Genomic DNA, 25,757 nt, shown 5'->3' on the forward strand with positions numbered 1-25,757 from the left:
TTATGATCACCTATTGAACTGACAATATATTTTAATGATTCCTTATTTTTTCCCACATAGATTACTTTTTCTGTGTGATAATTATTGTATTTTTCTTTAAAAAGTACATTTTAGAACTGTAAATTACCTTTTGGCATATAATTAGCCTGTATTTGCTAATGTGACCTGTAGCTCTAGGAGCTAGAAGAAATCTTAGAGATACTAGATCCAAACTATTATTTTATGGATGAAGATGCTAAGACTCAAGAATGATAAGTCATTTTCTCTAGTTCATATAGATAGCCTGTGATAGAGCCAAGTCACTAACTCCCAGCCAGCGTTCTTTCTATTAGGATAGGCTATTTGAGCAAATAAATTATGAAGGATTGTTTTATAAGTATAATTTTAAAATTGGATAAGCAGATGTAAATAGATGCAACTTTGAATGAAAGTCCAGGCTTATGTGGTATAAGATGGCACTTTTTTTTTAGAATTTTTAGTGAATTTTTGTTTCTAAGTTACATTATAGAGTAATGAATGAAGAAAATCAAAGATTTCAAAGTTAGAAAGTAAAATTATTCAAAGTTCTGTTATACAAACACAAATGTATTTGAGGTATGGGTATATTTCTCTCCATTTATTGTATTTGTGTTGTTTTAAACATAATTGTTGCCATAATATTAATATGTATTCGTTCACTTACAACAGGAGTTTTTTTGTGGTGGTGGTACCCTGTTTTTATTTTTATTTATTTATTTATTTTGGTGGTATTGGGTCTTTGTTGCTGCTTGCAAGCTTTCTCTAGTTGTCAAGAGTGGGGGATACTATCTGGTTATCGAATGTAGGCTTCTCACTGCGGTAACTTCTCTTGTTATGGCTTGTGGGCTCTAGAGCACAGGCTTGGTAGTTGTGGCCCACAGGTTTAGTTACTCCATGGCATGTGGGATCTTCTTGGACCTGGGATTAAACCCATGTCCCCTGAATTTGCAGGTAGATTCTTAATCACGGGACTACCTGGGAAGTCCCAGTACCCTGTTTTTAAAAGTATTTTAAGAACAAGGTATTCTATTTACATTTAAATATAATATTTACGTATTTTTTAATATGTAGAAGAAACTTATTTATATACAAATATTTTTCTATAAGAAACCATTTACATTGTTTCCAAGGTGTTTAAAAAAAAATTAAATAACTAATCTTTACCAAAGAATGTTTCCTACATAAAGATTTATATTGTAGCATCATTTATAAAATAAAATTGGATACTGTTTATTTATCTACCTTTCTTAACATTTGTATGATCTATTCTAACTTTATAATTTTTTGGAGGAAAAATAGGACCCTGATGATTATTTTACATTCCCTGACTCTTGGAAGGTTAACATTTTTTAATATGTCTTTTATGTTTCTTTACTAGCTGTGTTTTTCTACTGCTGCTGCTACTGCTAAGTCACTTCAGTCGTGTCTGACTCTGTGCGACTCCATAGACGGGAGCCCACCAGGCTCCCCTGTCCCTGGGATTTTCCAGGCAATAACACTGGAGTGGGTTTGCCATTTCCTTTTCCAATGCATGAAAGTGAAAAGTAAAAGTGAAGTCGCTCAGTCGTGTCCGACCCTCAGCGACCCCATGGACTGCAGCCTTCCAGGCTCCTCCATCCATGGAATTTTCCAGGCAAGAGTATAAACATTGTTCAAATGTATTTATCTTTATCAGTGGAGTTTTATATTGATAAAAAATTTTAAATAACAAATTTTAAGTGTTTAAACAAATGCATCAGAAGTCTACCATATTTTTCCTATGTGTAACAAATTATTACTGAGTTACAAACTCTAGAAGAAAAAAATCCTAAAACACAATGACATGATATAATGCTACAATAGTTGAATCACTTTTCAGGAGTCTTGAAGTTATAACTTGCTGAATTAATTGTAAAACTCCCCTTTTAAGGATACACGTGCACAAGCAAAAATTAAAATCTGACACTTTTAAACAACCTTCCCCCTTACCTTTTAATTCTTGGTTTCAGGAGTTGTTTGTTTGTTTGTTTAAGGGCAGAGGCAGTGATGTTAATATGATAGTGCCATAGACATCCCTCATTTTTGTCTTCCCTCCCACCTCAACAACAAAAAAGTCAGCATACATCCATGGACAGAAGTGCCTTTGAGGGAGCTGTGGATTCTAGCATCATATGTCCAGGGACCCAGGAGGAGTCTTATCCTGTGTCAGGTGACAGGCAGACAAACCTTGATTCTAACTGTGGTCCTTGCAGTGACCCATAAACCATTTTCAGCTTTTCTCGATCAAGATCTGGTAGTCCTTAGAGAACAATGACTTAGACAATCACTCACAAAACAAAGAGCCTTTGTGGAAGTCCATGTTTGTGGAGGAGAAATGCCCATACTCCATTGGAGCAAAAAAAAAAAAAAAAAGATGCATCGAAGAGAACATTTAGTAAAGACTAGAGGAAATGATTGCTACTTCAAATGTGAAGACAGCAACACAAAAATTCAAAAGAACATGATGAATTAAGGACACATGACACCACGAATGATGATCTGGTACTGAACACAAAGACATGGAGATCTCTGGCTTACTGGATAAAGAATGCAAAATAACTGTTTTAAGGAAACTCAATGAGCTACAAGAAAACACAGAGACAATGCAGCAAAATCCAGAAACATGAACAAAATGAATTTGACAAAAAGACAGAAATTGTAAGAAAGAACCAACAGAAATTCTAGAGCTGAAGAATAAAATGGATGAAATTAAATGTTCAATAGAGAACATAAGAGCAGACTTGACCAAACAGAAAAATCAATGATATTGAAGACAAGAACTCTGAAATTATCCAGTCAGAAGAGATAAAAGAAAGAAGAAAGAAAGCCTGTGTGAGTTATAGGATACTATCAAAAGGATCGATTTGTGATCAGGAGAAGAAAAGAAGGACAAAGGGGTAGAAAACTTATTTAGAGAAGTAATGGCTGAGAACTTCCCAAATTTAAGGAGAGAACTGGACATCCAGCCACTTCCCTGGTAGCTCAGTAGTGAGCCTGGTAGGCTACAGTCCATGGGATCGCCAGAAGTAGGGCACAACTGAGTATGCACACATGGAAACTCGACTAAGGATGCACGCATGGAAACAATGTTATGGGGCTTTCTTGATGTCTCAGATGGTAAAAAAAAAAAAACTGCCTGCAATGCAGGAGACCCGGGTTTGATCTCTGGGTCGGGAGAATCCCCTGTAGAAGGGAATGGCTACTCACTCCAGTATTCTTGCTTGAAGAATTCTTTAGGCAGAGGAGCCTGGCAGGCTACAGTCCATCAGGTCACAAAGAGTCAGACATGACTGAGAGACTAAAACACTCCCTTTTGTTCTTGAATATCCAAGTTCATGAAGCTTATAGGTCGCTATACAAAGTCAAAGGAACCCTCTCCAAATATTGTATGATATCCGTTATATGTGGGATCTAAAGGGAAATGAAACAAATGAACTTATTTACAAAACAGAAAGAGACTCACAGACTTAAAAAAGGAACTTATGGTTGCCAGGGGGAAGGCTGGGGGAAGGGACAGTAAGGGACTTTTGAGTTGGACATGTACACACTGCTATATTTAAAATGGGTAACTAACAAGGACCTCTGGTATAGCATGTGGAACTCTGCTCAATGTTACGTGGCAGCCTGGATGGGAGGGGAGAATGGATACATGTATATGTATGTATATACATATACATACATATATATGTATGGCTGAATTCCTTCACTGTTCACCTGAAAATATCACAACATTGTTAACTGGCTATCAGTTCAGTTCAGTTCAGTCGCTCAGTCGTGTCCGACTCTTTGCAACCCCATGAATCGCAGCACGCCAGGCCTCCCTGTCCATCACCAACTCCCGGAGTTCACTCAAACTCACGTCCATCGAATCAGTGATGCCATCCAGCCATCTCATCCTCTGTCGTCCCCTTTTCCTCCTGCCCACAATCCCTCCCAGCATCAGAGTCTTTTCCAATGAGTCAACTCTTCGCATGAGGTGGCCAAAGTACTGGAGTTTCAACTTTAGCATCATCCCTTCCAAAGAACACCCAGGGATGATCTCCTTTAGAATGGACTGGTTGGATCTCCTTGCAGTCCAATGGACTCTCAAGAGTCTTCTCCAACACCACAGTTCAAAAGCATCAATTCTTCGGCGCTCAGCTTTCTTCACAGTCCAACTCTTGCATCCATACATGACCACAGGAAAAACCATAGCCTTGACTAGACGGACATTTGTTGGCCAAGTAATGTCTCTGTTTTTCAATATGCTATCTAGGTTGGTCATAACTTTTCTTCCAAGGAGTAAGCGTCTTTTAATTTCATGGCTGCAATCACCATCTGCAGTGATTTTGGAGCCCAAAAAAATAAAGTCTGACACTGTTTCCACTGTTTCCCCATCTATTTCCCATGAAGTGCTGGGACCAGATGCCATGATCTTCATTTTCTGAATGTTGAGCTTTAAGCCAACTTTTTCATTCTCCTCTTTCATGTTCATCTTTACTTTCTGCCATAAGGGTGGTGTCATCTGCATATCTGAGGTTATTGATATTTCTCCCATCAATCTTGATTCCAGCTTGTGCTTCTTCCAGTCCAGCGTTTCTCATGATGTACTCTGCATATAAGTTAAATAAGCAGGGTAACCATATACAGCCTTGACGAACTCCTTTTCCTATTTGGTACCAGTCTGTTGTTCCATGTCCAGTTCTAACTGTTGCTTCCTGACCTGCATATAGGTTTCTCAAGAGGCAGGTCAGGTGGTCTGGTATTCCCCTCTCTTGAAGAATTTTTCCCAATACAAAATAAAAAGTTGAAAAAAAAAAAAAAAACCCTCTCCAAGACACATTAGAATAAAAATGTCAAAAATCAAAGACAAAGAAAAATCTTAAAAGCAGAAAGGAAAAGGGGGAACTCTCAAAAGGCTATTAGAAGACTTTTCAGCAGAAAACTTACTAGCCAGAAGAGAGTAAAATGCTATATTCAAAGTGCAGAAAGAAAAAAAAGAAAAAAAAAACTGCTGCCAAGAGTACTTTACCTGGCAAAGCTGTCCTTAAGAAAGTAAGGAGAGATGAATACTTTCCTAGACAAACAAAAGCTGAGGGAATTTATCACTACTAGATCTTCCTTCGGAGAAGGCAATGGCACCCCACTCCAGTACTCTTGCCTGGAAAATCCCATGGACGGAGGAGCCTGGTAGGCTGCAGTCCATGGGGTCACTAGGAGGCGACACGACTGAGTGACTTCACTTTCACTTTTCACTTTCATGCATTGGAGAAGGAAATGGCAACCCACTCCAGTGTTCTTGCCTGGAGAATCCCAGGGACGGGGGAGCCTGGTGGGCTGCCGTGTCTGGGGTCACACAGAGTCGGACACGACTGAAGCGACTTAGCAGCAGCAGCAGAAGCAGACCTTCCTTACAAGAAATGCTGATAGGAGGTCTTCACGCTGAAGGGATGATAATTAGTAACATGAAAACATATGACCATATATTTCAACAGATTGCTAAAGTAAATATGTAGTCAAATTCAGAATACTCTAATATTGTAACATGGTAGAGTGTTAAATACTTAAGTCTATATAAAGTGTAAAAGACAATTCTTAAATAAATACACAATATTAAAAAAGATAAACTGTAACATCAAAAACATAAAAGAGGAGTAAAGGATAGAGTTTTGTATGCAATCAAAGTTAAGCTGTTACCAGCATAAGATAGACTGTAACATTTATATTTTATGTAAGCTTCATGGTAACTATGCAGCAGAAACCTAAAGTGGATTCACAAAAGATAAGAAGACAATCAAAGCATACCAATACAGAAAACCATTCATTTACAAAGGAAGGCAGCAAGAGCATAAGAAAGGAACATAGCAACTACAAAACAACCAGGAAACAATTGATAAGATGGCATATATAAGTTCTTACCTATTAATGATCTCTTTTTCACACTGTCAGTCTTTCAGATCTAAATATTATTATTATTATTATTATTATACTTATTTTGGGCTGTGCTGTGCTGTATGTGGGATCTTAGTTCCCTGACCAGAGATCGAACCCCTGCTGGACTGCCAGGGAAGTTCCTCAGATATAAATATTAGACTTTACCAGCTATAAACATCTATTGAACTTCAGCTATGTGCTTAGAACTGAGAAGAGACCTGTTCATAGGGCTTAGAGCAAGCACTGGAGTAGCTAATAACTTTAATTTGTGGTTGAAATTTTTAAAGAGAATACTTTCTCGGAATATGCTAGTGACCTAACAAAAGTAAATGCCAATAGAACTAACCAATGGTTTATTTTTCTAAGATGAGTATTTAAAAACTAAGAGGCAGTAGAAAAACCTAACTGAATACATAACTCACTTGATTTATTTTTAACATATTTAGTTGCTAAAATTAAAATGTCATCTTGACTATTTTACGCAAGAACTTAGCCCAGTAGACATTTTTGCAAGTGAGGAAAAGAGTGGAAGTGTTAGTCACTCAGTTGTCTCCAACTCTTTCGGACCCATAGACTGTAGCCTGCCAGACTCCTCCGTCCATGGGATTTTCTGGGCAAGAATACTGGAGTGGGTTGCCATTTCCATCTCTGTATTCTTTGTTTATTTAAATTTATTTATGGTTGAACTGGGTCTTCCTTGTGTCACATGGGTTTTCTCTAGTTGCAGTGAGCGGGCTTCTCCTTGCTGTGGCTTCTCTCATTGTGGAGCACGGGCTCTAGGCCAGCAGGCTCAGTATTTGTGGCACATGGGCTTAGCTGCCCTACAGCATGTAGGATCTTAGTTCCTGGACCAGAGATTGAATGCATGTCCTCTGCATTGGCAGGCTTTTTCTTAACCACTTGACCACCAGGAAGTCCCTAAATCACTTATTCTTGAGAAGTATACACTGATTATCCTGTCATTGGTTTACATCAATGCAACTAAATCAGTGAAAATTAATTCTGATTGTAAATCGCTGACTCTGGTTCTACCAGTAGTTCAGTTAAGAACAGATTTGTTTACATCATTCACAAATCAACAGAAATTGGTCCTGGAAAGTGTCATGCTCTTCCACCAAACCTTTGACACAATATTCTTGCATCTGCCTTTCTGCCCTTGTCTGTGTACTTCTATGCAGACATTCTTTCTGCACCTCTACTATAAAACTTAGCAAGTTTTCTTCCATTCATTTTCCTGTTTATTATTATTTTAACTTTACTTATTTAATTTTTGGCTGTGATGGGTCTTCCTTGCTGCTCACAGGCTTTCTTTAGTTGCAGTGCTCAGGCTTCTCATTGTGGTGGCTCATCCTGTTGTCGATCATGGGCTCCAGGGCACATGAGCTCAGTAGTTGCAGCAAGGGCTCAGCTGTCCTGCACCATGTGGAATCCTCCTGGACCAGGGGTCGAACCTGTGTCCCCAGCATTGGCAGGCAGATTCTTAACCATTGAACCACCAGGGAAGTCCCTTTTCCTGTGTATTATTTATTTCCTTTTCTAATAGACTGAGAACTCTTTCCTTGCAGGGATATTGTCCCATTCCCAAGCATAATACAGTGTGCAACACTTAACAGGTCAATGGTAAATGTTTGCAGATTTTAGAAAATAAATGACATCTATGTCCAAAGATAAGTTTCAGTTCAGTTCAGTTCAGTCGCTCAGTCGTGTCCAACTCTTTGCGACCCCATGGACTGCAGCATGGCAGACCTCCCTGTCCATCACCAACCCCCGGAGTTTACCCAGACTCATGTCCATCGAGTCAATGATGCCGTCCAGCCATCTCATCCTCTGTCATCCCCTTCTCACCTTCAATCTTTCCCAGCATGAGGGTCTTTTCAAATGAGTCAGCTCTTCGCATCAGGTGGCCAAAGTATTGGAGTTTCAGCATCAACATCAGTCCTTCCAATGAATATTCAGGACTGATTTCCTTTAGAATGGACTGGTTGGATCTACTTGCAGTCCAAGGGACTCTCAAGAGTCTTCTCCAACACCACAGTTCAAAAGCATCAATTCTTCGGTGCTCAGCTTTCTTTATAGTCCAACTCTCACATCCATACATGACCACTGGAAAAACCATAGCTTTGACTAGATTGACCTTTGTTGGCAAATGTAATGTCTCTGCTTTTTAATATGCTCTCTAGGTTGGTCATAACTTTCCTTCCAAGGAGTAAATGTCTTTTAATTTCATGGCTGCAGTCACCATCTGCAGTGATTTTGGAGCCCAAAAAAATAAAGTCAGCCACTGTTTCCATTGTTTCCCCACCTACTTCCCATGAAATGATAGGACCGGATGCTATGATCTTAGTTTTCTGAATGTTGAGTTTTAAGACAACTTCTTCACTCTCCTCTTTCACTTTCATCAAGAGGCTCCTTAGTTCTTCTTCACTTTCTGCCATAAGGGTGGTGTCATCTGCATGTCTGAGGTTATTGATATTTCTCCCGGCAATCTTGATTCAAGCTTGTGCTTCTTCCAGCCCAGCATTTCTCATGATGTACTTTGCATATAAGTTTAATAAGCAGGGTGACAATATACAGCCTTGACGTACTCCTTTCCCAATTTTGAACCAGTCTGTTGTTCCATGTCCAGTTCTAACTGTTGCTTCCTGACCTGCATATAGGTTTCTCAAGAGGCAGGTCAGGTGGTCTGGTATTCCCATCTCTTTCAGAATTTTCCACAGTTTCTTGTGATCCACACAGTCAAAGGCTTTGGCATAGTCAATAAAGCAGAAATAGATGGTTTTCTGGAACTCTCTTGCTTTTTCAATGATCCAGCAAATGTTGGCAATTTGATCTCTAGTTCCTCTGCCTTTTCTAAATCCAGCTTGAACATCTGGAAGTTCATGGTTCACGTATTGCTGAAGCCTGGCTTGGAGAATTTTGAGCATTACTTTACTAGCGTGTGAGATGAGTGCAATTTTGCAGTAGTTTGAGCATTCTTTGGCATTGCCTTTCTTTGGGATTGGAATGAAAACTGACCTTTTCCAGCCCTGTGGCCACTGCTGAGTTTTCCCAATTTGCTGGCATATTGAGTGCAGCACTTTCACAGCATCATCTTTTAGGATTTGAAATAGCTCAACTAGAATTCCATCACCTCCACTAGCTTTGTTCATAGTGATGCTTTCTAAGGCCCACATGACTTCACATTCCAGGATGTCTGGCTCTACGTGAGTGATCACGCCATCGTGATTGCCTGGGTCTTGAACAGCTTTTTTGCACAGTTCTTCTGTGTATTCTTGCCACCTCTTCTTAATATCTTCTGCTTCTGTTAGGTTCATACCATTTCTGTCCTTTATTGAGCCCATCTTTGCATGAAATGCAAAGGTACCTAACCTTTAAAGGAGTAATAACTTTGGGATTCCCAGGTGGCGCTAGTGGTAAAGACTCTGCCTGCCTATGCAGGAGACAAAAGAGATGCTGGATATATCTCTGGGTAGGGAATATACCCTGGAGGAGGTAATGGCAACTCATTCCAGTATTCTTGCCTGGAAAATTCCATAGACAGAGGAGCCTGGTGGGCTACAGTCCTTGGTGTCTCAAAGAGTCAGACACAACTGAGCATGCACACACACCTTTGGTCAAAGATATCAGCTTGTGTCTTACTGCAGAGTATCTTTCTCCTTTGGTAGTACCTGAGCTAATGCTAACCAGATGCTGGTTTAAAAAAATGGTCTCTCATGTTTTCTACTGACCTGATTTACCTTCAGATTTCAAAATTTCTGTATTATTTTAGAAGGTAGGTGTGTGTGTGTGTGTGTGTGCGTGCACACGCGCATGTGTGGATGCACGAGCATGTGCACACAATAGATTCTTTGAGCGGTGCCATGGTCATTTTTGTGTAAAGTAAACAGCCACTGATACTGGCCATGATCCTTCCCACATATACTCTTCTCCAATCAGCCTGAAATCTGAACGGCATAGTTTTGAGTTAGATTTTTTTATCACCCTTCACAATCTATGAGTATGTCATATCTCTCCCATCTCTAAAATGTGTTCTAAATCTGCCCCTTCCCTCTGTTCCACCACAGTGGCCCCTCCAAGTCACCATCCCTCTCTGATCTGGATAACTATTCTCTACAGCACAGCTGTAGTGGTTCTTCTCAAAACAGATCAGATTCTGTTGCTCCCCTGCTGCAAGGTCTCCAGTGGCTCTCCATGGCACCTCATTATCATGTCCTAGATAACCCACCCTTTTGCACCCATGCTACCTCTTGACTGGGCTTGCTCCACCACACCCCTTGCAGAGAAAGCTGTCTCACCAGCTGTCTGTTCCTTGACCCGGTGACATTTCAAGACCACTGCACTTGTTCCCTACGCTCTAGATTCCTGCATGGCTACCTCTTTAGACACTCAGGTCTCAGTTCAAATGACATCTCCTTAAAGAGGGCTTCCCTGATGGCTCAGCAGTAAAGAATCCTCCTGCAATGCAGGAGACCCAGGAGATGCGGGCCTGGAAGATCCCCTGGAGGAGGGCATGGCATCTCACTCCAGTATTCTTGCCTGGAGAATCCCATGGACAGAGGAGCCTGGTGGGCTACAGTCCAAAGGGTCACAGAGTCAGACACGACTGAAGCAACTTAAAGTACTGAAGCGACTTAAAGAAGCATGCACACTCCTTAAAGAAGTCCCTTCCATCACCCAGTTTAAAGCAGCAACCAGCCACAAGGTGTCACACCACACCGTTCTGTTTTCTTCCCAGTCCTAACCTCTTGGCAGCAGAGTTGAGTGGTAAAGCGCATGAGCACAACGGCCAGACTCAATGGGCTCAACTCCCCAGTACACCTCTACTACTTGGGTGAGTTGGGGACAAGCACTTCATCTTTCAGTGCCTTTGTTTTTGGAATAATAAAAGTACATACTTCATGAGAACTGTTGTAAAGACTAAATGAGTTTATACATTCAGAATGTTAACCACAGAACCTGGTTTGTAGTTATATTGTTTATATGTTGTTTGCCTTTCCTTTCTGTACCTTCCTTATTCTCACTTCACAACCACCATCACCACCAAACACGTAAAAATCAGAAAGAGCCGAGATCTTCCTGCCTTGCCCCCAACTCCTTTATTTCCTAGAGTGGACCATTATTTGTTGTTCCTAGTGTGGATCATATTTGTTGAATGAATGAAGTATTAGAAAAAATGATAAAGGTGTTTAAATTTATCTCAGATTGGTTTCTTTTTTTAAAGGAATCTCAGATCTACAGAAGAAGCACTGAAGATTATTAAGATAGTGGTTTCTCTCTCTCTTTTTTTTTTTCTTCTTAGTTTCTATCTCTTAGTGCACTGCTGAAGAGAAGTTGGACAGCATTGGGAGGCAGGAGAAATAAATATTTTTTTTAAATGTTTCTGTTTTTATATTATCAATTCCAACCAACAGTATTTAAAAAATTTATTACCTCATTTATTTCTGGCTGCATTAGGTCTTTGTTGCATGCATGGGCTTTCTTTAGTTGCAGTGCTCAGGCTTCTCATTGTGGTGGCTTCTCCTGTTCCAGATGGGCTTCCCTGGTAGCTCAGACAATAAAGAACCTGCCTTCAATGCTCTTGTTGCAGACCACAGATTCTAGGGCTCTAGTTGCCCTTCAGTATGTGGACTCTTTCTGAGCCAGGGTCAAACCCATGTCCCCTGCACAAGAATCCTGGCAGGAGGATTCTTAACCACTGAACCACTAGGGAAGTCCAGAAAAAATAAATATTACAAACTAGAAGAGACTTCTTGAGGCTGCTCTGGGTCTCAGAAGGCTCATCTATATATCAAGCTTATTACTACTGGCTGAAGATAGAAGGATGGGTCAGGTGTGGGTGGTTTGTTATTTGTTTAGTCATCAGCTCTAAGATCTATGATTTTATGAATACAATCAAAATTCAGAAGAAAAATATTAAAGTCTATAAGGTAAAACTCTGAATTATTTTACAGATTCAATTCACTTCAGTCGCTCAGTCGTGTCCAAATCTTTGCAACCCCATGAATCGCAGCACGCCAGGCCTCCCTGTCCAACACCATCTCCCAGAGTTCACTCAGACTCACATCCATCAAGTCAGTGATGCCATCCAGCCATCTCATCCTCTGTCGTCCCCTTCTCCTCCTGCCCCCAATCCCTCCCAGCATCAGAGTCTTTTCCAATGAGTCAACTCTTCGCATGAGGTGGCCAAAGTACTGGAGTTTCAGCTTTAGCATCATTCCTTCCAAAGAACACCTAGGACTGATCTCCTTCAGAACGGACTGGTTGGATCTCCTTGCAGTCCAAGGGACTCTCAAGAGTCTTCTCCAACACCACAGTTCAAAAGCATCAATTCTTCGCCGCTCAGCTTTCTTCACAGTCCAACTCTCACATCCATACATGACCACTGGAAAAACCATAGCCTTGATTACCTGAAAGCACATTAATGTCATCATTAATGTTAACATTAATTAAAATGTTAATCAATGCAGTTGTCAACTCGATTGATAGCTCTGGGATTATCTGTAATCACCCACAGAGACTAGCTTCTAACTTTATGTACATACACACACCCACAAATTAATATATCTCTGTTCAGAGTTATATGTTTAATGAGTAACTACAAAAAGATATAAAATGATGATCTCAAACTTGAATGCTTGAAACATCATTGAAGTGTACCCTTCGCATAAGTATTTTCTTCCAAACTTTGAATAAGAAGCCAACTTTCTCCCAATAATCTCGTTTTCAGCCCCCAATTTATGATTATTTTATTACTTTGGGTTAGGTTAAATTTAAATTACTATATTAAGTTGCAAAATTATATGTACCAGATGTTTTAAGGCCTTGATCAATAGCTTTGGAGCTATTCTCTATCCACCTCCTTAAAACAGTTCTTCCAAATTTTTCCTTCCGGATCTTTGGCTGTATCTGCTGAAGTTCTCTCTCTGTCTCTGTCTTATTTTATATCCACTCCCCTCCCCCTATCTTTAATAGGAAATCTGGATTCAAATACTTTTTCTTTTACCACTGACCCACTGAAAGAATTTTTTTCACATAGTGTTTCCCATTTATTTCTATTAGTATAGACTCCTAGATATTCATTTTATTTAATGGTTTATAATCCATTAGTATTATTTTGATGCTAAAATTATCCCAGTTTTTGACATTGGAAGACCCTTAAAGCTGCCAACTGTGTCCTTTTGACCAAGTTCTCATTATTTTTTAGCACTTCCTCATCTTCTAGATCAGGTTCATCCTGTTCTTTACCTGCCTCAGCCCTACAATCCGTCTTTTCTCCAAGGAGCCATGGCAGAGTCATGGTTCTTTTTATTGGAGAATGAGATCTGGAAACCAAGATTTATGTGCTTGATGTATTATACTACTGGCTTATCATTCGCTTGAGCTATAAGAATTTCTTATCTTCTCTCACCACATAGCCATGGCAGAGTCATGGTTCTTTTTATTGGAGAATGAGATCTGGAAACCAAGATTTATGTGCTTGATGTATTATACTACTGGCTTATCATTCGCTTGAGCTATAAGAATTTCTTATCTTCTCTCACCACATATCAGATAGGCTTTACATTCCATTGCAAATCTGGCTGTAGAAGTCAGTGGATTTTTATTGTTATCATTTTATTATCTTTCTCACATCTGACTCCATTTTGAGTCAAATGTGCTTTAGACAGACAGAAACTTAATGCACTTAAACTATTCCGGGACTGTTTCCGTTTGGAAACCTGCAGAAGGGAAGCCCGTGGTCACTGGTGTGCAATACACACCTGTGTCCTCCGGAGTCCGCTGTTCTTCGCCCAGCACAGCCCCACAGCTTTCTCAAACCTGGAGTGTCTGCAACACTTTGCAAGGACACAGTGGAGGGGGCAAGTCAGCCCTCCGACTTCCTCCTGACGCCGCCTCTGATTGGCTCTGGGCATACAAGAAACGGGTGAATGAGCGGCTGGCCCTCGCAGAAACTTGCTTGAGGTCTTTGGGTGGTATTGCCCTTTCCTCCTCGTCCGTCCGGCAGGCCCGCCGAGCCGGAGGAGGATGAGGTCGTCCTGTGTCCTGCTTACCGCCCTAGTGGCGCTGGCTGCCTATTACATCTACATCCCTCTGCCCAGCTCCGTCTCCGATCCCTGGAAGCTGATGCTGCTGGACGCCACTTTCCGGAGCGCACAGCAAGTGGTGAGACGCAGCCCGGGGCTGATTCTCTGTCCCTTCTCTTAAGCAATATTTTAGGGGGAAAGAGAATTTCCGGCCTTTGTCCCATGAGATGGATATTTTTGTGGCGCAATAAGGCTATTGCTTTTTAGTGGTTCAGGCTGACATTTTCAGGATGTCGCATTCGCTTCTTGTCTAGCAGCGGGTTAGGTCTGTGTATAGGTCTTCGTCTGTGTTGATTCCGGAGAAGGAAGTTCTTGAGCAGAATTTGACGACTGTTTAAATCCTTCGTCTTTCCTAAATGCCACCTTCTATCTTGGTTTGCAACGTCAAAAATCAAGCTTCCAGCGTTTTATAACCCACCCCTCCCCCATTTTGTTCTCTTATAGAGGGCGGCAGAGAGCGAGTTAAGTGTTGTAGGAAGGCTCTGGTTCCTGGGAATGCAGCCACCTTAAGAGCAGACTTGGCACGGTGATCTCGCACTGTGTCCGACAGTGGAGCCCTCCATTGCCACGGGCAGCAGCCTGGGCTCCCACAGTACTTAGGGGACGGCACAGATCTGCACGTCATGGCCGGCACTCCTCAGCTCAGCCCAACAAAGGAGGCGGAGAGGCCTGGCTGGCTGCGGGAGAGGCTGTGGAGGTAGTGACAGCAGGTGTTTGCATGATGCTCTTGTTTTGCGCCTGCCCTGCAGCGTTTCATGTATGTCCTTAACTGTAGAAGAGCTAACCTTTGCCTGAGTCAGGATATCCAGGCTTAGCCTGGCAGGGTGACAGTTCTTTCCTGTACCGTGAGTGTATATTTTTTTTAAACCCGTAGACAGAAAAATGTAACTTTCTGGTTTATTCTATGTCAGAGGCATTATTTTTAGTGCCAGACAATCTAAAATGTAAACTACAATCAGCTATCAAGTCTGAGCTGTATGACTGAACAGGGTTTTCTGAGCATCCTGCTCTATCTAAACTCCTGACCCTCCCCCCAAACCGAGATTCCTCCCCTCCTCCAACCTTGGGCTTTAACCTCAGGTTATTTTTGTAAATTCCTTTAAAGAATGACAACTAGGGAGAGAGAGAGGAAGAAAAAGAAACAAACAGGATTTTCCTAGAGGATTGATATTCCTTTTCCCTGTGCATTCCAACTGTGTGTAGGATTACCTAGTCTCTGAGGCGTTGTCCTATCACAAATCCCTTAACTAGGGTATTATAGCACATTTCTAGGAAGATTTTGCTTTTCTTGAATCCAGCCACATTTCCACCCTCAAGTCTCGCATTTTCTCTTAGGAAGGGTCTATGAGGCAATAGAGCCTCTTCCTTCCCTCCTGCTTACTACAATGTTGACAAGACGAAAGAATGACAATCCCCTTCTCTAGCATTGGCTCCAAGAAAGGCAGTCTTGTGCAGGATGCTCTGCAATCACTCTCTTCCTCCAGAAATTTTGTAGCTGGGGAGTAGCACCCTTTAAAGATTCTGGGATACAATGATATTTACCTGGGTGGCTTAAATGGCCTTCTACAGTAAAAAGAATAATGCCTAATGATAAGAAAAACAGAAAGAAAGAAAAAATAAGTCAAACTACTGTGTTGGCCACAGAGATTATTCTTTCCTTTCTGATCCAAGGAAATCTTCCCTATCATAAGTAATTTGAAAAAAGCCATGATTGGACAAATGTCTTTCTTCCCCAACAAAGCAACCAGTCCAGTAAGACCTTTGGACCTTACAGTCATCTGCAGCGTGTGCCCTTAGCTGGTGTTTGGGAATGATAATGTAATAGTGCCAGGTCACAGAGACAGATAAGGTAGCAGAGTATCCTCACTGGACACTGTGGCTGGGGTTGAGTTAGCACACAAGTGGTTCTTATCATTTGTCTTCAGAACTGTAAAACATCAGAAAGATCATTCAGCCCACAAGAAAGCATATTCCACCCTGGAAAGCAATTTACCAGTGTCACTTCAAATTGTCCTGGGGAAAAGGCAATGTTCTTGACACTTGGTGGTAAACAGAGCATGACTGTCATGCCTCCCTGAATCCCTCCTCAGCCAGGCCACTTGCTGGCTGAGAGGCCAGCCCATTAACTAACCTTCTCTGACCCTCAGCTTTCCTTGTATAGTAGGGCTGATAGCTTTTGATGCTTTGTAAGAGTGCTGTAATGTATTTTAATGGCTGGAATTGGTTGTAGTTATTCTTCTAAGTGGACTTCCCTGGTGGCTCAGACGGTAAAAGCGTCTGCCTACAATGCGGGAGACCTGGGTTCAATCCCTGGGTTGGGAAGATCCCCTGGAGAAGGGAATGGCAACCCACTCCAATATTCTTCTACATATTGTCCCAAAGGGCCACTGTGGGTTGTGGGGAAAATCTATAGTACTGCTCAACTTTGTTGAAACAATAAAATAAACGTAAACTGGAAGTAGACTACCTCATTGAAACCTGGAATGCTACCACTAAATTGCCTGGCATAAAGTTTTTTGCCCACATCATTTTACTTTGAATTGATTGGCTCCATTACAAAAGCTACTTCAGAGGTAAGGCTTGGTCAACTTAATACAGCAGGCACCTGCCTAATATCAAGAAATGTGAAGGCTTGGGACTTCCCTAGCGGTCCAGTGGTAAGACTCTGTGCCTTTCACTGAAGGGGGCATGGGGAACTAAGATGCCATGTGGTGTGGCCAAAAAAAAAAAAAAAAAGTGAATGCTACTTTTATTCTGTTGTCATTGGCAAATGCTTCACCACTCCCTGTCCCTTCTCATCTCCTTTATCTTCTGCAGATGAGTCAGAGTATTGAGATTATGTTCATTGTGCTTTTCTTCCTTGGGGTCCTTCAATACTACCTAAGAAGAAGTTACTTAGGATCTTTCTCAAGTCATCTCAAACACAGATGCTACATTAGAGTCACCTAGGAAGCCTTCAAAAATCCTAATGCCCAGTTCACAACGTATACCAAATTTATGCAGAATCTCTGGGAGAGGAGTCCCAGGAAGCAGTATTTTAAACAGTTCCCAAGGTGATTTCAGTGCGCAGCAAAAACTGAGGACCACTACTGTGTAAGTTAAATACACTGCTGATGTAGATTATATTTTTGTTAAACTGTTCAAGTTGTATTGCATACATGTTACTGGAAAGGAGCCCTTTACATTAGCATGTTTATCAGATTAGTCAGCTGATACTTTGGCTCTAAGGTGATAAAATAGCCAGGCATCTTTCAGTGTGATAGCAAAGCCATCATAAGACTTGGACAGTGGAAAAACACAGACAAAAATAGTCTGGGAAGGGCAATGGAGAGAGATGTAGATGAAGATTAGGGGAACAAAAGGAAGGAGTTTGGTGGACGTTCTGAAGACATTTCAAAGTGCTGTGCAAGCAAAAATTTTTATAAAATGGTAATCCTGATACAGGTAGAGATACTGAGAAGTATACACTGCTGGAAAAAAATGTAAATTTTAACAACTTTTTTGATGGCAGTTTGGCAGTGTCCATGGGAAGCTGTGGAAGTATTTATTCTTTGACCCAAAAATCCCTCTGGATGAATTCACGTAATTATGCATATAGTCAAAGCTATAGCTATAAAGATAGAAACATTTCATAGGTACAATAATCTTTTTAAACTAGTCCAAAAGCACTGCCATATATGAAATATATGAGAGAACGTTCAGCAACCTTTCTTTTCTTTTTTTTATTTTCAGTGTTATTTTAAAAAACTTAAGAACTATAAAAGACTATGTAAATATGGTAAACCCATATTTTGGAAACTATGCAGTCAAACAGTTAAGTTGTAAAAGTAAAGTTTAATGAGGTACAAGTGATTTATACTGAGCTGTAAGTGAGAAAATGCTACAAAAAGCATATATGCCATTATACCATTTGAAATATCTATACATCAAAACAGATAGCTTTATAAATCTATATATAGATGTATAGAAAAAGCTGGACGTAATTTAAAATATAGTGATTTTTTTTCTGGGCCATAAGATTATATCTTCAGGTTTCCTATCTGTATAGTTTTTCTGCAATGATCATGAAATAAGAAATTAATTAAAAGCTTTTTTTGTAGTAGGTTTTCTACTTCTAAAGTGGAATTGAAATGCACATACATATCAATGTGATTAGTATTTCAGTAATTGTACTATGAAGAAGATAATTTTATTTTATTTTCTATTTTGGCTGTGCCATGTGGCTTGTGGGATCCGACCAAAGATGGAACTCCAGCCATGGCACTGAGGTACTCAAAGCTTTGAGTCCTAACCACTGGACCACTAGGGAATTCCCTAAAATAGATTTCTTTAAAAAAGGCATCCTGGATCCTTTGACCACTATCATGATAGCAGGTTTCATGTGAGGTCACTTAGATGTAACACAGATTGAAAGCTTAGTGCGTGAGTCTGACCCACAGAAATTGCAGCTTAGTACGATGAAGAAGCTATGCTCACGTATAGCTATTAAAAAGGCAAGCGCTGACAAGTATTACAGAAGAGGTACAGTTACAGGAGCTTATAGGAGGGAGTGGTTTTGTACAGTTTAGAGGGGGTGGTAAAGATGTTGACTGAAGGTAATAATGGGCCAGAGCGTGACTTCTTACCTCAATCACCTCTTAACTTTCTAGTTCTTACCCTATGTATCCTTTCAGTGACATAATATAAAAGAGAGATTATTGAAGCTGATATTTCTGCTGAATGCTTCCCCTGTTTCTTATAAATGACAGTGATTTTGGACTAGTTGAACAAGGTATTTCATCCTGTAAAATGTCCTCAAACTTGCTGAAATCGAATGTGACCTCACCTAAATTCTCTGTGCATGATGTGCCTTTGGACTGTGTGGGTATGCTTTAAATGACAGCTCAGCTGGATGTCATGCAGAACTCCAGCTTGGTAACCTTCTTCATGAGCATTCATGAACTGGAATGTTTACTCCTAAATTTAACTTTAAAACATTAGTGTATAATAAGTTTTGCTTATTGCCTTCTAGACTTGCCTTGACACATATTTCTTCATGTAAATTAGAGATTTCGCTCACTAAGCACAGTAATTTTTAGCTGATTTAGTGAAATTTTCTTTAAACACACCTGGCAGCAGAATGGCTTTAAGAATAGCTTGAGGGTACAATATTTAATTAGTATTAGTTCTGACAGGTGAGCAAAATGAGTTGGTCTTGGTAGACAGAACCTGCTGGTGGATCCAATCAAATATTAAAGTCAGGTTGATTCAACTACAAGTGTGTAAGATAATGCCTAATTTGTAGTTCTCCTTTTAATTCTTTATTTTTTAAACTTTTTATTTTGTATTGAGGTTTAGCCAGTTTCCTTTTTACTTTTCCTAAAACTCTACAAATATGGCTCTGAGCACAGAAATGCCAACCTTATTACTTTATTTTAGTGTGATATCCTATTGCTAACATGTGGCCTGAGCTTGATATGAAAATATTTCTGAGGTGTGAAAGTGTAATAATCGTTCTTAACCATCCTATTAATGCACAATTAGTTCTTTTAAATTAGTGAGCATATGTTTACTTTTACTGACAAATGAAACTATATGGTAACTGTCTACCATTTATTTTCTCCTTCATTTATGTTTATAAAGAAAGACATGTAATTAAATATCATGGTGACAGGCCTAACTATCTTCCCTACCTAGTCTAAGATGTGTCATAGTATGAAATTTTAACAGTCTTTTAGTGTTTCCAAAATAAAATCGATATCCTAGCTTAATATCCTATCCTTAATAAAGTTAAAATTCCAAAGTCATCATTAATTCAATGAACAGCAATGCTAGGAGTTGATGAAATAATAAAACACATGTCTAACCTTTACGAGTTTACAGTCCAGTGAAGGGAGATAAGTCTACTGACAGTTATAGAATGTGATGTGACTTGAATGATAGAAGAATTATGATAGAGGCATTTATGGGTTGCTGCCTTAAAAAGGACACCTAATGTTAACCTGTGGAGAAGGAAATGGCAACCCACTCCAATATTCTTGCCTGGGAAATCCCATGGACAGAGGAGCCTGGCGGGCTACAGTCCATGGGGTCCCAAAGAGTCAGACATGACCGAGCAACTAAACAACAACAACAATGTTGACCTTGGCATCAGGAGCAGATGTTTCCCTTTCACAGTGATATCAGCTCTGAATTATCAAAGCTGAGTGAGCATTTACAGTAAAGAAAGTCGCTAGGTCATGTCCGACTCTTTGCAGCCTCATGGACTCTAGCCTGCAGGCTCCTCTGTCCATTGAATTTTCCAGGCAAGAATACTGGAGTGGGTTGCCATTTCCTTCTCCAGGGTATCTTCCTGACCCAGGGATCAAACCTGGGTGTCCCACACTGCAGGCAGACTCTTTACCATCTGAGCCACCAGGGAAGCCCATTTACAGTAAAAATAACGTCTATTAAGCATATCCTGAGCATTTACTCTGTGCCAGATACTGTGCTGTGTGCTTTACATACAGTTCATTTAGTTTGTGCTATAATTCTATGAGATAAGTGTTCTTATTTTCCTTATTTTACAAAGGAGGAAGCTGAACTGTAAAGAAAAATAACTTGCTTTTGATAACAAAACTTGTAAGAGGTGGAGCCTGTGTTACTGTGAGTTTAAGAGCTCAACCGTTGTGCTAGGTTGACTTTCCATAAGAGCCAGCTGAGTGAAAGAGGTGAGGAAGACAAGAAGGAGAGAAAGGAGGGGGGAAAGGGCATCCCAGACAAAGGGAATGTTCCAGTGGGAGAGGATGGTACAACCTAAGGCCCTAAAAGTAGTTCCTAGTGGCTCTGGAGTGCAAAGCTCAGAAGTCAGAGAGGTCGAAAGGAAGCACAGGCCAGGTAATGAAGGGTTCTGTGGGCCAGGAAAGAGCCACTGAAAGGATTTTAGCAGGGAAATCACATGGTCAGATCTGTATATGAGAACGGTTTTCTCAGTGGCAGTATAGAGACTAGAGTTTAAGAAAATAAATGAGGGCAAAAGACCACTTGAGAAGCAATTATCCAGATGAGAGGGGAGAGCATGAACTAATAAAATGGGACGGGTTTGGAGTGAGGCTGGCCAGAGTTGCTGACTGCAAGAGTGAAGGAGAGAAAGGAGTCAAAGATGACTTCTGGGACAGACTCTGTAGTAACTGGGTGAATGTTGATAACAAGCCTGATTAGGAAAAGGAGCAGGTCTGAGGGTGAAGGTCATAGAGTTTGGTACCTTGCTTTGAAGTGTCCATGGGACCAGTTTAAGTGTAGCTGTTCATAAATAGTTTGAATTTGGGGGGGAGAGAGAGCGCTGAGCTTAAGATATGGGCTTGGCAGAGGTCAGTGAATGGGTAATGGTGCGAGCAGTGGGAATGAATGTGTTTAGAGTGAGAGGAGAATGGGGGGATCCTACCAAGAAAACCCCAGGAGCTCACCAGTGAGAGGAAGAGAAGGCCAGCCCTAAGAGAATGAGACCCTGAAGAACATAATTCTTTGGTTATACCTTACATTTTTATAGCACTGCAGGTTTTACAAAGGGTTTCACTTACATGATCTCATTTTACTTTTACAGTAAATAACTGGCTGACATTAGTTATTTCCATTTGTCGAGTGAGGAAACAGGTTCTGAAAGGGTCAATGACACTCCCAAGTTCACATGAGTAATAGTGGCAAAACAGGACTGGAATGAAAATTGCTAGACTCTTAATTTCGTTTTTTCACGGCTGGGCCAAGTGACCTGAAAACAAAGTCCTGCATGATAGATTTGCCCGTTTTTGTCTCTGGTGCTGTCTCTCTGACAGGTACTCATAGCTGCAGGGATGCATGTGGGTATGCTCATGATAACTTTATTATGGGTACATTGTATCCTGACTTTTTTTTGATCTCCAGCTATTAAATAAATCTACGCTGGTGTTTTCCAGACTTTTTTCCTGTAAGAGATGTGATGACCTTTGTAAAACACGCCAGGGGAACATAGAGGAAATACTAGGGGAATCTGTAAGGACTTGAATGACAGAATTCACAGGATTCATAAAGAAAATTATACAAAGCATTCTCAAAGAGAATGCCAACTCTGATAGATTTTGAATAGTTATAAAAAATGCTTTTAAGTTTTTACCTCTATAAAACACCTAACTTTCAGCGTCTTATAGCTCATCTGTAACCCGTTAGCAGCCTGCCTGTTGGCTGCTAATGGCACAGCATGCAAACTGTAAGGAAGCTCTCTTTGCTATAGTTTGTACTCTCAGTCACTCAGTCACGTCCAGCTCTTTGCTACTACATGGACTGTAGCCTGCCAGGCTCCTCTGTCCATTGAATTTTCCAGGCAAGAATACTGGAGTGGGTTGCCATGCTCTCCTCCAGGGGATCTTCCCAACCCCAGGGACTGAACTCGCATCTTTTGTGTTTCCTGCATTGGCAGGCAGATTCTTTACCACTGCACCACCGGGGAAGCCCTATAGTTTGTAACTCTTTAAATACATGTATATTGCTACTAAACACAGAGAGATTGTCCCCAAGTGGCATGTACCTAGGGTAGCCTCAAAGTTGCATGTACCTAGTGTAGCCTCAAAATTTATTATTCAAACCATGCCATGTCTGAGAGTAATAGGGGTTGCTATTGACAATCATGACAGGACAACCATTTTAAACCAGAACTATTCCCAGACGAATTTGGACATATGCTCAGCCTGCATTTATGTGACATGCATTCATCAGCATAATCAACTCAAAGTTATGGAATGATTGCTGTGCTCCCTGCTCTGCTCAGAGTTTACTGTTAATCCTCCAGGGAACCAGCTCCCACCCCTCACACCAGGTGGAATTCCTGTTCTCTAGGATAGTGGCAGAATGAAAGCACTAAGTTCTTTAGCACTTAGGGCCTGCTCCAAACTGGTACCGGTCTGCTGAATCTAGCCTCACAGTGTCCCCATGACCAGCCTGACACCTCTCTGCCTGTTGTCACCTCTGCCTCACATGCCCTCCCACCCTCTTACTTTAGCCAACACCCCACACATCTTTCAACACCCACTCAAAGATCATTTCTTTTGGAAACTTCCCCTCTTCCCCAGTCAACCTTCATCTCTCTCTCCTTCATAAACTGCTAGCATTTTGTTTTTCTTTTATGGCCCTTGTATGTTCCCTAATGTTGATATTTCTTTACATACAAACTCCCCACCAAATCATAAGCTTCCTCACCTATCATAGACATAATTTTTCTCTTACTATTTTGGTATTTTTGTTTTTTGGGTTTTTGAGTGGGGAGAGGGGTTTGAAGATAATGCGTGATAGAGGAAGTAAGAATTCATAGTTCTGCTTTCTTTCAGTCCTCCCTGTTACTTCATTTGCCCCAAACATCAGAACTGGTGCTTTCCTGTGCTTCTGACTCTGAACTTATCCCAAAATGGCTTTTTGTTGTCCTTTGAAACTTTTTTCTGGTTTGTTTTTTGCAAGCCTTGCTGTTTTCTGGGTTTCTGATTTCCTCAGAATATTTTTGTAGATTTATGGTTGTTTTTAAATTTGTAATGAATCATGTGTTTCTAGCTAAATGTTAGTTATATTACAGGCCACCTCCTTAAAAGATAACTGGCAAATTCCCACATTTATTTGGTATCATTCTCTTTTTCTCTTTTCCTCCAGAATGGATAATTGATGAATGCCCCATGAGAAATTAATTTGACCGACACTCTTTTGTGCCACCTGTCCTATAATATTGTCCCTGCCCTGGGACACAAATTACCTTTTTCTTGACCATTCTGAAGTCTACTTTCCTAAAACACAAGATGTTTATTTCACTGTTCCTACTTTATGCATCAGTTCTAAAAATAGAGTCACTCTATCCTAAGGTTTCAGTCACTTCCATTTCATGGCTGTTGGAGAGAAGCCAGTCCAGAGGAGCCGTAATCCCTGCTTCCTTGATTTTCTTCACAAGACAAATCAATTTTGCTTTTAAAAGATGATTGACTTTTAATAGAATAAGATTACTGGTAGGTGCCTGCATAATAATAGATACATTTATTGAATAATAAACACAGTCACCTTGTGAAATAGTAGTTAATGTCCTCAGGTAAGGGACATAGAAACTCAGTGAGGTTGAGTGGTTCACAGACGGGACTGCCTGGGAGGCTGGCTGTGAACCTGGCCTGCTGGATTCCATAGCCCTTTCAGCTATCTTCCACAGCTTCCTGTTAGATTGTTCAGTCTCCCTTTTTCCCCCTTCTTATTCCACCCGCAAATCTTTTGTGTAAATCCGCATTGAAAAAGCATCTCGTGGGCAAGGAGCCTGCTATGTACTGTTTACAAATTTTAGTCCTAGAAGGGTTTTAGTATATGTTATACACTGAAAAGTGTTCATTGGTAAATAAGACTAGGAAATGCTGAGTTAAACAGAGTTAATCAGGGTTTCTTTTTTAATGGTGAAACATTTCAGAATCCCTATCATACTGACATGTATTTTGAATTTTAAAGAAAGAATATTTAGTTGAGTCCCATATTTAATTGACTATCAATCTTTATTTAAACCTCATGGTACTGACGGTTTATTTACAGAATTCGAGGGTCCATTTTCATAGTATTCTAGAGCATGGATTTGGGGGTCAGGGAGACTTGTGCTCAAATCCCAACTTGAGCTATACTAGCTGTGTGATTATGACCTTGTATTTAACCTATGAGTGTTTCCTGATCTAGTAACTGGTCATAATACTTAGCTCCTGAAGTTATTTTGAAGGTTGCAAATGATAATGTATCCAAAGCTTTATTGTTTGTCATCATCCCACAGTAGTTAATATGTAAAACACTTGGAATAATAACCCATCACAAAATTAATATGTTTGGTCCTAGTCTGATTTTTGGCAGTCGTCTGCAGTATACTCCAATAGTAGTGTGCAGTTTTTTATTTTTTAATTTTCACCTTTAATCTTGTCAATCTGCTAATGCTCTCAAATTCATGGATTTCTATACAACTGTAGAAAATTTTTACCTAGCCTGATGTTGGCTCCTGCTACAGGGCTTAAATCATAGCTTTACCATTTACTCGTCATGAGACTAATTGGGCAAGTTCCTTAAACTCTTAAGTAACTTAAAACTTAAAAGGTTTAGTTTCCTTATCTATAAAAGTGGAATAATGACAGTGCTTCCCTCGAGGCTTGTTGTTTTTATTGTTCAGTTGCTAAGTTGTGTCCAATTCTTTGCAACCCCATCAACTGCAGCATGCCAGGCTTCTCGGTCCTTCACGCTCTCCCAGAGTTTGCTCCAACTATGTTCATTGAGTTGGTGATGCCATCCAACCATTTCATCCTCTTCTTCTCCTTGTGCCCTCAGTCTTTACCTGCATCAGGGTCTTTTCCAAAGAGTCAGCTCTTTGCATCAGGTGGCCAAAGTATTAGAACTTCAGCTTCAGCATCAGTCCTTCCAATGAATATTCAAGGTTGATATCCTTTAGGATTGACTGGTTTGATCTCCTTGCTATCCAAGGGATTCTCAGAAGTCTTCTCGACACCATTGAAAAGCATCAATTCTTCAGTGCTCAGCCTTCTTAATGGTCCAAATCTCACATCCATTCATGACTACTGGAAAAACCATAGCTTTGACTATCTGGACCTTTGTCAGCAAAGTGATGTCTCTGCTTCTTAATATGCTGTCTAGATTTGTCATAAGCTTTTCTTCTAAGGAGCAACCATCTTTTAATTTTGTGGCTGCAGTCACCATCTGCAGTGATTTTGGAGCCCAAGAAAATAA

General features: G+C 40.5%; 1 protein-coding gene across 2 annotated transcripts in view; it reads left to right on the top strand.

Moving 5' to 3' along the window:
- Window positions 1-13,783: 13,783 nt before the first annotated feature.
- The window catches only part of NCEH1 (neutral cholesterol ester hydrolase 1), a 64,014-nt gene continuing 52,040 nt past the window's right edge, over window positions 13,784-25,757 (top strand). Inside the window, exon 1 of one of the 2 annotated variants that reach the window (XM_005889918.2) lies at window positions 13,784-14,112. In XM_005889918.2, coding sequence (XP_005889980.2) covers window positions 13,975-14,112 — 138 coding nt within the window. In that variant the 5' untranslated portion in view covers window positions 13,784-13,974. The remainder of the gene's footprint in view (window positions 14,113-25,757) is intronic. The other variant, XM_070373118.1, reaches the window with a different exon arrangement.

This window comes from Bos mutus, chromosome 1 (assembly GCF_027580195.1).
Source record: "Bos mutus isolate GX-2022 chromosome 1, NWIPB_WYAK_1.1, whole genome shotgun sequence".
Lineage (NCBI taxonomy): Eukaryota > Metazoa > Chordata > Mammalia > Artiodactyla > Bovidae > Bos > Bos mutus.